Source organism: Rhinopithecus roxellana, chromosome 2 (genome assembly GCF_007565055.1).
Source record: "Rhinopithecus roxellana isolate Shanxi Qingling chromosome 2, ASM756505v1, whole genome shotgun sequence".
NCBI classification, from domain to species: domain Eukaryota; kingdom Metazoa; phylum Chordata; class Mammalia; order Primates; family Cercopithecidae; genus Rhinopithecus; species Rhinopithecus roxellana.
The window spans coordinates 96974471-96986881 of record NC_044550.1 but is presented as its reverse complement, the minus strand read 5'-3'; the positions used below and the strand labels follow the sequence as shown (position 1 = coordinate 96986881).

At 32.9% G+C, this 12411-nt stretch overlaps 1 protein-coding gene across 2 annotated transcripts in view; it reads left to right on the top strand.

Moving 5' to 3' along the window:
* The window catches only part of SPOCK3 (SPARC (osteonectin), cwcv and kazal like domains proteoglycan 3), a 487735-nt gene that overhangs the window by 456464 nt on the left and 18860 nt on the right, over positions 1-12411 (top strand). For both annotated transcript variants that reach the window (XM_030919322.1, XM_030919326.1), the window contains exon 8: positions 10712-10933. In XM_030919322.1, coding sequence (XP_030775182.1) covers positions 10712-10933 — 222 coding nt within the window. The remainder of the gene's footprint in view (positions 1-10711; positions 10934-12411) is intronic.

Below are 12411 nucleotides of genomic sequence, written 5' to 3'. Positions count from 1 at the left end.
CTTGGGCTCAAGTGATTTTCCTGCCTTAACCTTCTTAGTAGTAGCTGTGACTGTAGGTGCATACCACCACAACTGGCTTAGTTTCTTATTTTTTATAGAGACAAGGGGTGATCCTCCTACCTTGCCTCACAAAGTGCTGGGATTAATGGCTTGAGCCACCACAGTGGGCTTGAAACCTATACTCTTTCACTAATTATGTAATCTCCCAGTCAATCTCTCAGAATCTGAGTAATAGCCAATATCAAGTACGTGACTCAGCTAGGTTGCAATAACTGCCTCTGGTATACATGTGCATGCTGGCACATATACATGCTTAGACAGAGAATGTTTTCCTATTGCATTTTACCTAGCTTGGGAATGTTTATAAAATATTAATAACAATTATTTTGCTTGTATTATACTGTTTCTCAATGTTTTTGTTCTTTCCATGTAAATAAAAAATAACTTAGATTGAGATAGATCAATATATGCATATAAAACTATTAAATGAATTATACTAAAAATGTCAATCAACTCTCTAGAGAAAGATTTTTGTTCATTTAATTGTTTCTGTGCTTTGTTTGCTTGCATTTATTATTGGTCTGTGTGTTAACTATTCAAAATTTATATAATGTTTCTGAGTTTTAGAATCCTGACATTTAATAATTACAAAGATGTTTGTAATATTCATATTTTTCACAGTTGAAAATGTTTTCTCAAAGTCCCTCAGTCTTTGTATTTCTGCCTAAAGGAATTATTTTAAATCATTACTTTTAATACAATTATTTACTTATTGTTTATTTCCTTGATAATTTTCTATGCCCTTACGTGAATTTTCTTTATGTTAATGTATTCCATAACCCATGACATCTGCATGTAGCAGCAGATTTTTAGGTGGTTATATTACTTTCTTTTTATAATTAAAGAGTGATCTCTTCTCTTTCTAACATTATTTTCATGATGACATGTAGGATATTGGTCTTTTTCCTTAGATTAGTCCTTGAGTGAGTGTTGTTAAGTATTTTCCTTTCTAGATCCCTTTCTTAAGCTGTACCTGCCAGCTAATAATGATAAATTTGTACTGTTTGGGTTACATTCACTACCTGTAATCTCACTTAGTTTTTCGCATCCAAAGTTGTCAATGTTATCTAAGAAGATGATGAGTTAATGGAATATTTGCTTCCAATCCATATTTTAAAATAATTTTGAAAATGTCCTTTGAATCCCAGCAGAAAATGTTTTTGTTGTTGTTTGTTTGTTTGTTTGTTTTGAGATGCAATCTTACTCTGTCGCCAGGCTGGAGTGCAGTGGCACAATCTCAGCTGACTGCAACCTCCACTTCCCTGGTTCAACCGATTCTCCTGCCTCTTCCTCTCAAGTAGCTGGGACTACAGACAGGCACCGCCACACCCAGCTGATTTTTTTATTTTTAGTAGAGAGGGGGTTTCACCATGTTGGCCAGGATGGTCTCAATCTCTTGACCTCATGATCCGCCCTCCTTGGCCTCCCAAAGAGCTGGGATTGCAGGCGTGAGCCACCACGCCCAGCCCAGAAAATGTTTTTTATTTCCTTCCTCCTCTCCTTCTGTCCCTCTGTCAAACTTCTCTCCATCACGAAGTACTCTTACTGGTTTAACTCCTTTTAGATTTTCAAATTTCACCTCATGTGTTTCATCCTTTATTGAGCATTCCTGACACTCTGCACTATTTTCTTTTCTCTGTTCTTAAAGTACCTGCTCTACCACTTGTCACTTTGGGTTTGTTGTTACTGTATGAACGCACATTTATATCTGTTCCATATTTTCTATTCTTCATGCTTGTGCCCCACCCTTTACGGTGTTTGGCATATACTTCACACTTAATTCATTTAATCAGTTTTACAAAATATTTTTAAATTCGTACTATTTGCCAAACATTGCCCGAGCCATTCAGGATTCCAACAGTGAATAAACAGACTTTTTCACTTCATGGGCCACCCTCTGAGTCTGCCTTCCTGATTTCTTCTCAACTGTTTGATACCTAAATGTTGGTAGTCCCAAAGACTTCATACTTTTTCTTCTAGCTGTAATCATCACCTTTAAGATGTTGTTCAGTATCCCATTTAGAAAATCAGCTATATACAGATGATCTTCAAATTTATACTTGTAGCTTTGATTCCCAGAATCTTACATTTAACTCTGTGTTCCAATCATCTCTTGAAAGTTCAACGGGTGTTTCAAACTTAACATACCCAAAGCCAGATACCCCACACAAACTCACTCTTCTGCTGTCTTTCTCAACTCAGTAAATGTCAAGTCCATTATTTCAGTGGATCAGGTCAATCACCTGAAGCCATCCTTGAGAAAAAGAAGCAGAGAGGAAGATGGGTGATCTCTAGGTAAAAGCCGCGTCTCTACTGTGACCTATGTGAGTGAGCAGACCACTCATGCTCTGACCCCATCAACTGCCACTTTCTCCTCATCCATTCTACTCCAGTCACGCTGGTTTATTTTGTACCTGCAGTGACATTAATCATGCTCTGACCATAGATCCGTTACTCTTCCTCTTCCTTCTACCTGGGAATGCCGTTCCCTCATTCCCCCGCATTAGTCATAATCTCACTTCCTTTGTATTTCTGCTCAAATTTAGAGACATTGTGGTAGGAAGAATTCTAAAGATGTTCTTCCCAAGATTCCTGACTTTTCGTTATTCAGCCACACAGTAGTCTAGGTACTGCTGCTATGATGTGAAGGTATTTGCAAATGTAAGCAAGTCGCACTTAAACTACTAACATATCCAAAAGGAAAATCTGAAAGAGTAAAGACAGCAAAGGTGGCAACAGAATTTATGAAGAGGGTTTCTTTGGAAAGAGCTATGCTATGATTCCATCATTCCTATAAGGACGGATGAGGGTGATTATCACTTCAAACTGTGAGAGAGATTTCAACAGAATCACTCAGACAGCTTTATATGTGTTCCCAGACAAGCAGACTGTGGCCTGAATTTCACCAGAAAAATCTAAAAGTCAGAGGTAGTCATGATCTGCTTACGTATTGCTGCTGCTTTGAAATTAAAGGTCTGGACAAGAAATACAGGAAAATTTACTGTGGACCAGATTTGAATGCCACTGGTGAGAACAAATGTACATTCTACCCAAGACGACTCTTGGGAATACAGAGTAAACTGCAGTGGAAACATGGATCGCAGATATCCAGGGACAAAGAGGTGGTAGCCGGAGAAAAAATTCACATTTGACAAGACATATGCTTGTATGTTTACTCTGCAGACCCCTGGAAGACCAAAAAAAGGGATCTAGGAGTATAAAAATAGATGAAGCCTTTAAAACCTGATAGGCCCATACAGCACAAAGTCTTCCTAAGACAGTTATCAATTTGGTAAGAAACTCCCTGTCCACTCGTATGTATCTTTCATTCATCCACATAAAAACCGGAGGTGGTCATAAAAAAGATGGAGGAGGAGAGTTAGAAGTAAAAATAGAGAAGGATTAAGGAAACATCATTTTCTCCTTACCTGACTTTGCACCAGCAAAATATCCAGCTACAGAAAGGAAGAATCACATTTGGAATCGTGATTATTATATAACATTAGACATTTTGCAATGCCAATTATCTTACATTTGTACCTTACAAAGATGATACAACTTTTTGTTACTGAAAGCTGAGATGAAAAAATTATGGGACCTCCTGAGTTTTCTTCCAGAGATAGGAGAAAACCTTTACCAATAAACACATATTTACAGAGTATAAGAGAAAAAAAAAAAAAGTGTGGTTTTAGATTATATCCTGTAAGCCTTATTTGTTCAATATATGCATATACGTGCATTGTGTGATCAATATACTAGTTAATATAAAATGTGTATGTGTGCCTATGGTTATATACATGTAGTGTGAAGCTCAAATGAGGTAGGTGGATTAGAGATAAAGATTGTGAGCTATTGGAATATTAGCTGAAACAATATAATCGAATCAGCACCCGTAAACAGTTGATGTAGACTAGAAAAAAATCAGCTGAGAAATGAACACTGAGAATGCCAATATTTAAGAACTAAGAAGTAAAAGAACATAGGAAGAAGACTGAAAAAGTGAATACATATGAGAATAGAATGTTGTAAAATGTCTTTAAAAATCAAGTATTACCTTCTTATACAATCCCTGGTATAAATTTTTCAACACAATGTGATCTAGATTTAAACTCTAGAATCCTGGTATTGATTGTCAAACAACATGTAAGTTAGAAAAAAAAAAAGTTTACTTTTATTACACTGCAAAATAAAGTATCAGTTTTTTCACACCTTTGTTAGAGTCTCATAACAGAATTAAGATTTTAGCTTAAATATTGAACATCTTTATGATAATTACTTGACTTTTGCAATATAGATAATTTACAAAGGTTTTGCTTAAAAAGGTTTTCTTTTATTTTCTGGTATGATATTTCTTATAAGATTTGAGAGTTGGTTACCTCCGTTTAGAAAAATTATTACAAAAGTTTGTGGAAATAATCGTAATGAATAGAGGAGATCCTTATAGAAACAATAATTTGAGAAGTAACTTTAATGAAGTCAAGGGATGGCAGAAACCTTAAGATGAAGCTAAGCATGGTGGCTCATGACTTTAGTCCCAGAACTTTGGCAGGACAAGGCAGGCAAATCGCTTGAGGCCAGGAGTTCGAGACCAGCGTGGGCAACAGAGTGAGCCTATCAAAACACAGAAATAAAAAATAAAAAATTAGCCAGGCATGGTGGCATGTGCCTATAGTCTTATCCTTGGGAAGCTGAGGTGGGAAGACCACTTGAGCCCAGGAGGTTGAGGCTGCAGTGAGCCATGATTACACCACTACATCCCAGCCTGGGTGACAGAGCAAGACCCTGTCTCAAAAACAAACAAACCAGAAAGAAACCTCAACATGACTGCAGTTAGAGTCATATCTAGCAATCTGAATTCACTCTAAAAGTAATTTTTGCACAACTCTACAGTATGTTGTTTCTGAATTATTTAAAAGTTAATTTTAAGTAATGTTCAGACTCCTAAAAACTGCTTGTGAATATTCTGTTGTATCAATTTCCCAATAATATCATATTTCAATTGTATAAATTTAAATTTTCCCTTAGTTTTTTCCTTTCTTCTAATTTGATAGAATAGCAGATTTGATTGTATTAGATGGCTAATACATTAGATAATATTTCATATGTAATTTCTTCACCATTATTATAATTATGTGAATTGTATGTTCCTGGAAATTGAACAGAGTCTTTTAGGGAAAGAAAAGTTTTCACTGATATACTTACGAGGTCAAATTGCAATTCAGACACAATATAGACACATTCAGAATAACATAATAGAAGAAATGAATATGGAATTTTATTTCATATTCTGTATGGAATATGGCATTTTTGGAAATACAGCAGATAACATTGCATACTTTAAACATATATTTTATGTACTTTTTGTTCACTTGACATTCTACTGTATTATTTGTAGTATTTGGTTCACTAGTTCTAAAATCTTAAATGTGAAAAAAGTAAGGATCAATAATAAATATTACTGTTTATGTTTAACTTTCCTTATATAGCATTATCTTCATGGTACTTTAAAGACTGACTATAAAATAAAATGAGATTATTTATAATGATCCATAAATATACTGATTTTGCATGACTTTCTTCAAAATCTTTGGTTTTATGGAATTTATTTTGAGGCAATTTTGACTGAATATTCTTCATTGCAATTTTACCAAGCATGCTAAGAACTGTAAAAATATGGTCTACATTTAGGTGAAATATAAGTCCTGAAAATATTACCAGAAATAACAGTGGTTATGGGATAAAGAATTTAAAACAGCTAATATAAATAATTTTATGATGTACCAGGTAAACATCCTTGACAGTTTAAATACATTATTAAGTATTGTTTTTGTCAATATAGTGTGAAACAAAAGTATATTTAAACTTCCAATACTTTTTTTCACTCTATTTGAGGAAAGCTTATTCCACAATTCATATATCAATATAAAAGAATATTTCTAAACATATGATGTGCACAGGTATTTAATGACATGACATATTAGAACTCAGAGTTTATCTTGTATTTTAAAAATAAATGAAATTCATTTAAGTCTGCATGCTTGGTAAAAAGTCAATTTGATGAAATGTAATAATAATGGTTTGGTGGAGGATGTCTACCTAACTTGGATTCAGGTCATTGGACTGTGTTCTGCCACTACCTTGCTTTGTTTGTTATTAATATACCTAGGCCTTAATGCACACATCTAGATAATGTGGGGATTCTTCAAAATAATCTATTTACCTTAAAATTCAAAGATAGAGCAAGCTTACATTTTTGTTATAGTTTGAATATCTCAATAAATAAAATTGTGTTACAAGAATCATCAGGATGATGAAGCAATAAATGCTGAGAAGAATGTTAGCTATTAAATGATTGCAGTATTGTAAATTATATGTATACCTTTCAAATATGATTCTTTTGATGCTACAGATATAAAATGAAATAAATTTGGGGAAAAATTTTCTTATTCTGAACTTTTTAGACAATAGCTACTATTTGGTGACATTGAGAGCTCTGGACTAGTGCTATCATTTCATCACTATATAATACAATACAAATATAATGTAATATTATACTTATATAATCTATCATACAGTCACTATGTATAATATATATAGCATTGTATACATTATATTATACGATAAATATTTATAAACAAAATCGATAGACATAAAAAGGAAACTGAAGTTCTAACCTGAAATCTCATTCTTGTCACCACAATGAAAATTAGACTTTTAACTCATTTTCTGGTGCCTAATTTGTCTTATGTAAACATAGCCATTCCAGCTTTTGTGATTAAATATTCCATTATTTTACTCTTAACCAGTCTGTATTTTTATATCTAAAATGGGTCTCTTAGAGGCAGCATAGCACTGAGTTTGATATTTTTGTCTGGTCTGACAGTCTCTACCTTTTTATGTAAGGATTAGACCATATTAATTTAATGATTGTCAATACGGTTGTGTTTAGAACTTTCATCTTGTTATTATTTTATTTTCTTGCTATTATTTTCTTTTTCTTTTTTCTCTCATCTTGCCTTATTTTCAATTAGACCTATCAGTTTTATATCTTTTCATGATTCACATTTCAGCTCCACAGTTGGTTTAGATGGGAGGCAAAAAATTACTTCTCAAAGATGCTCATATTCTAATCTCTGGACCTGTTATATTACATGGCAAATGGAACTAAGATTGCAGATGGAATTAAACTTATGAATCACCTGACTTTTAAATAAGGAGATTATCCTGGATTATCCAGATAGGCCCTATCTAATCGCATACATTCTTAAAAGTGGACATCTTTTCCCACCTGTATTAAAAAAGAAATGAGATGGTAAAGGAAGTGGAAGAAATGGTTGAAGATGAGGTAAGAGGCCACACGCCTAGAAATATGGATGGTGGCTAGGTGGAAATTGTCCTCCAGTGGTAGTGATCAGGGAAATAGGGGCCCCAATACTCTAACTTCAAAGAACTAAATCTTGCCAATAACCCACTGAACAAAGAAACGTTCTTTGCCACAGCCCCAAAAAAGGAACTGCAGATACCTTGATTTTAGCATTTTGAGATCTGTGTTGGACTTTTAGCTTACAGAATTATGAAATAATGAATTAATGTTAAGGTATTAAATTTCTTGGTCATCTGTTACAGCAACAATAACAAACTAACATAGTTAATTAACTATATTTTACTTTTTGATTTTTGCCCTAGGGTTTATAGTATACATCATTAACTTATCACAATGTACCTTCAAATAATATTGTAGCACTTCACATATGCTGTAAGAAATTTGCCAGAATTCACTTCGCTCCCTACCCCAGCACACAGGCATTTCATGCTATTAGTTTCATTCATTTTAATTCTATGTATGTCGTACACTCCACAGTACTTTGTTATAGTTTTTGCTCTAAACAACTCATTAGCTTTTAAAGTGATTAAAATGAAGTGAAAAACGTTTTCTATGTTTACCTATATATGTAGCATTTCTGGCCCTCTTCATTTCTAGATGTAGATCCAAATTTCTATGTGGTATTATTACATTCTCTGTCAAGAAATTATTTTAACAACTCTTGAAATCTTTCAGCTTTACATTGTGTTTAGAAGGTCTTTCTTTTAGCTTAATTTTTGAAAGATAATTTTGCTAGGTATAGCTTTTTTCTTTGTTTAAGCACTTTAGAAATAATTCCATTGTTTTCTGGCTTCATAGCCTCTGAAGAGAAGCTTGCTGCTATTCTCATCTTTGTTTCTCTGTACAAAATTTCTCCTGTTTCGGTATTTGTTCTGGCTACTTGTAAAGTTTTGTTTTTCTTTTTGATGCTGGCTTTCACCAATTTGTTTATGGTATGCTTTAGTTTCATTTTCTTTCTTTCTGCTACTTGATGTTAATTGTACTTTCTGTATCTGTGCATTTGTAATAGTTTTCAAATTCAAAAAGTTGTAATTCATTATTTCTTCATATAATTTTCTGAACCCCCACACTTTGAGTATTCTTCTGAGACCCCAGTGTCTTATATCTTAAGGCAAGTGACATAGTCCCACAGCTCAGTAAGGCTCATGGTTGGTTTTTCTTTATCATATTCTTTCTCCTATGTGCTTTATTTTGGATAATGTCTTTCACATATCTTCAGTTTCAAGGATTTTTTTTTCTTCTGCGGGTGTCCAATGTGCTTTTAATACCATCCAGCATGGGTTTTGTTTCATTCACTGCATGTTTCATTTCTAGACATTCTAGTTAGAATGTTGCATATAGTCTCCAGACAGAAAACCCTAATTGGCAAATCCCTAACTCATGCTATTCTGCTCAGTTTCTCTGGGCAGTTCCTTCAACCTACAAAACCCTGTAGCACATATCTCATCTACTTCTGCATCCTCCAAACTGAGTCTGACCTTTCAGAATTGGCTGAATCCCAGAGAAGTTTTTGTCTTTCATCTGTTTGGCTATACCCATCTCTCTTTCCTCAGTGCTCTTTTCCTGCCAGACATAAGATAGATAACAGATACTCATTTTGGAAAGAGATGGTCATTTCTCTATGTAGACCCTTGTATACTTCGGATCAAAGGCACACCAGAAATCTCACACGAAGGTTGCTTTATTCATGTAATCCTTGAGCATTTGGCAACTTCTGGTAATAAGAGTAGTTTAAACCAATATCTCAAAATATGCTGTTTTAAAAATTTGCTTCAAGGTAATAGGGACATAATCTACATTTTTAACCTTACATTTCCAGAACCAAGATAAGCGCTTGCACAGTAAATAGGAAATAAAGAATTCATATTTACTGTTTCTTTGAGTAGGATAACTCTGTTTTGATTCTATAAACAATTTTACAAAGAGAATTTAAACACCACCAAAAAAATAAACACTGCAATTCTTTCTCTAAACTTTTATGAAAATGCCAGAACTACCTCTTTCACCTACGTATTCCCATTTTCTAATATGGTGATTCACAGATAGCATTAAACTTCTGAAAAATAATAAAACAAATTCCCAAAAGTCTGTGAAATTATAAATTTTTCAAGCCCCCAAATCTCCAATTTAATTTTTAATCCTGAGTATTTATATTTTTATTTCTATCATTTTTATAACTCAAAGTATAACAAGAAAAAAACTATCAAAATAGATTTTGTATTACTAGAACATAAAATTAGCTACAAAATCTGAGAGAATTGCACTCATGAATCTTTAAACTACTCTTCAAACCCTGTTGTTGAAGATTACATCTTTTTGATACTGTTTTCATAAGTCCCCATGTCTCCAATATATCCTCTCTTCCATGCAAGTAACTGAGTTATTAGTTTACTTTCACTTGTAATGAGTAGGAAAGAGAAAATTAAACAACAACTAGATGAGCAACATACAAATTAGAGCTCACTGAATCCCTAAAAATAAGAATTGTTAAAAGCAAATTTTTAAAATAGTTCAAAACACTGGCATTGCATCTGATGCTATTTAGGACACTGAGGTTAGTGAGGTCTGCAGCTTACCAGGGGTTACCCATGTGGAATAGTGTGTAGCTTGAATACAAACCCAGTTCCATCATTTCTCTATACCTGCTTTATCCAGTGCACCATCTGGCCTCCCATAACAACACATTTGCATTTGTAAAATTTCCTTGAGGGAAGCAGGAGACCAAGTAGCTGTATAAATTACGTGATGACTATTCTTTCTCTGGTCAACAGGTTTATGTGAAATAGCAGAGTGACCAACATATAGGGCATTATTAAAGTTATTACTCATTTTGTGTAAAGTATGCTTTTAAGATATTATTTTCAGTTCTGTGAATAATATATATTTTATTTTTTGTTTACAGGATATTTTAAAATAATATTTACATATATCTAATGAGATGCTTATCATGATATACTGTTTATTTAAAGACATTTGATCAGTAAAGTAATATAAATAATATATAATTATAATGGTAACTGCCATTGAATGAATGACTAATTAGTACCAGATGCTTTCTGATTAATTAATTCTCACAACCAGCCTGAAATGTAGAAACTACTATATCCACTTTAATTTGAAACAAATTACTCATGATGAATTTAATGCTCTACTTCTCTGACTATTCATTAGATATCCCACACTAGCTACCTGCTATGTTGACTTATTTTGCTTTCTGCTAATGGTGTCTTTCATATTTAACTAGTCATTTTCTCTCTTTGCCTTTAGGATTTGATACCAGTATCTTGCCAATTTGCAAGGACTCACTTGGCTGGATGTTTAACAGACTTGATACAAACTATGATCTGCTATTGGACCAGTCAGAGCTCAGAAGCATTTACCTTGATAAGAATGAACAGTGTACCAAGGCATTCTTCAATTCTTGTGACACATACAAGGACAGTTTAATATCTAACAATGAATGGTGCTACTGCTTCCAGAGACAGCAAGGTAAAAGATGAGACCCCTACAGATGCAAATAGTTGACCTGCATGTCAAATTTTACTTATTTTTTACGATAATAAAACAGTACACTATGCTCATTCATTTTATATACGTTTTTGTAATTCAAGTGTTTAATAAAAGAGCAAATAAGCAGCTTGTTGAGCAAACAACTCTGCCAGAGATGCAACACATGCTAAATAAGATGAAAAATAGTAATTAATATTTTATATTAATGCACTGCATTATAGTTTCCATTATGAACCACCAAGAGGCACATAGAGATATAAGAACATAGATATTAAAAGTAATCATTAAAATTAATTTGCTATCTGCTTTGCCCACAATGTAAAATAATGAGTTTTTTATCACTATACTGTGGAGTTTTAATGTTCTATTTTGTGATCGTATTAAATAAGTTGAGTGAACCAGAGCATTCATAATAAAGTTATTTTTACTCTTTAGTTGAGTACAGTAACTTAACTGTTTATGAACCACTCTAAAAAAAGTTTAAAAAATACATTTACTGTATTAAAATATGTATCACACACACAAACACACATTGTTGGCTATGTTACATATGTGCTTTCAAGTTAAATACTCTTAAAAGCCTCCATCCTAGTATTAATGATAAGTGTGCATTTAAATAATTTAAATAATAAAAAGTAGTAAATCCAGCTAAACTGCCAGAAAAATACATGTAGTCATAGACTCTTTTCTTATGATGACAAATGTTATTTTAGTTTTTTATTCTTATTTTTTGATGTTATGATAGCATATTTTTGGTGTCTATACACAAAAACATTTAAAATATTCTGAATAACTCTGAATGCTTCATCTACAGAAATAGATAAATACTTTTATCTTAGAATATTCTTGGGGTTTGTAGCAATATTTGTAAGATTGATTAAAGGTACCCATAGCAAAATTTTACTTTATTTATGTTTCATTTAAAGAGCAGCATTCTCCCAAAGTGTTAATTTTTGTATAGCCATAAGAAGATTTACACTCTAATTCATTTAGTGCATAGCAGAAATAGTTTAATAAATGGTACCTAAGCTAGTAAAAGAGCTTATACAACTTCTCTAACACTTAGAATGGTTTGGGTAAACTCTTAGCCAACATTTCATTACTTTAATTGCTAGAAGTTACAAAAGTTCTCAGGGTAACTGAGAAGGCGTGCTAGTGATATGATACAACTTCGTTTTTGTGTATTCTTTTAGTTCAATAAGTAATTTTATTAAAAAGTAACCATTAATTTATATGGCGATTTTTTCAAATATTCCATCTTAGAATGTTTTCCTGAAATTCTTATTTACTGTAGCGATAGATAGATAGATAGATAGATAGATAGATAGATAGATAGATAGATACTCTATATAGCTGCTATATATAGAGTGCTCTCTCTCAAAAATAGGATGGAATGAGAGGTTATTTAATCTAGGTTTACTTAAAACTGTAATGAAGACTACAGTTGCATAATGTGG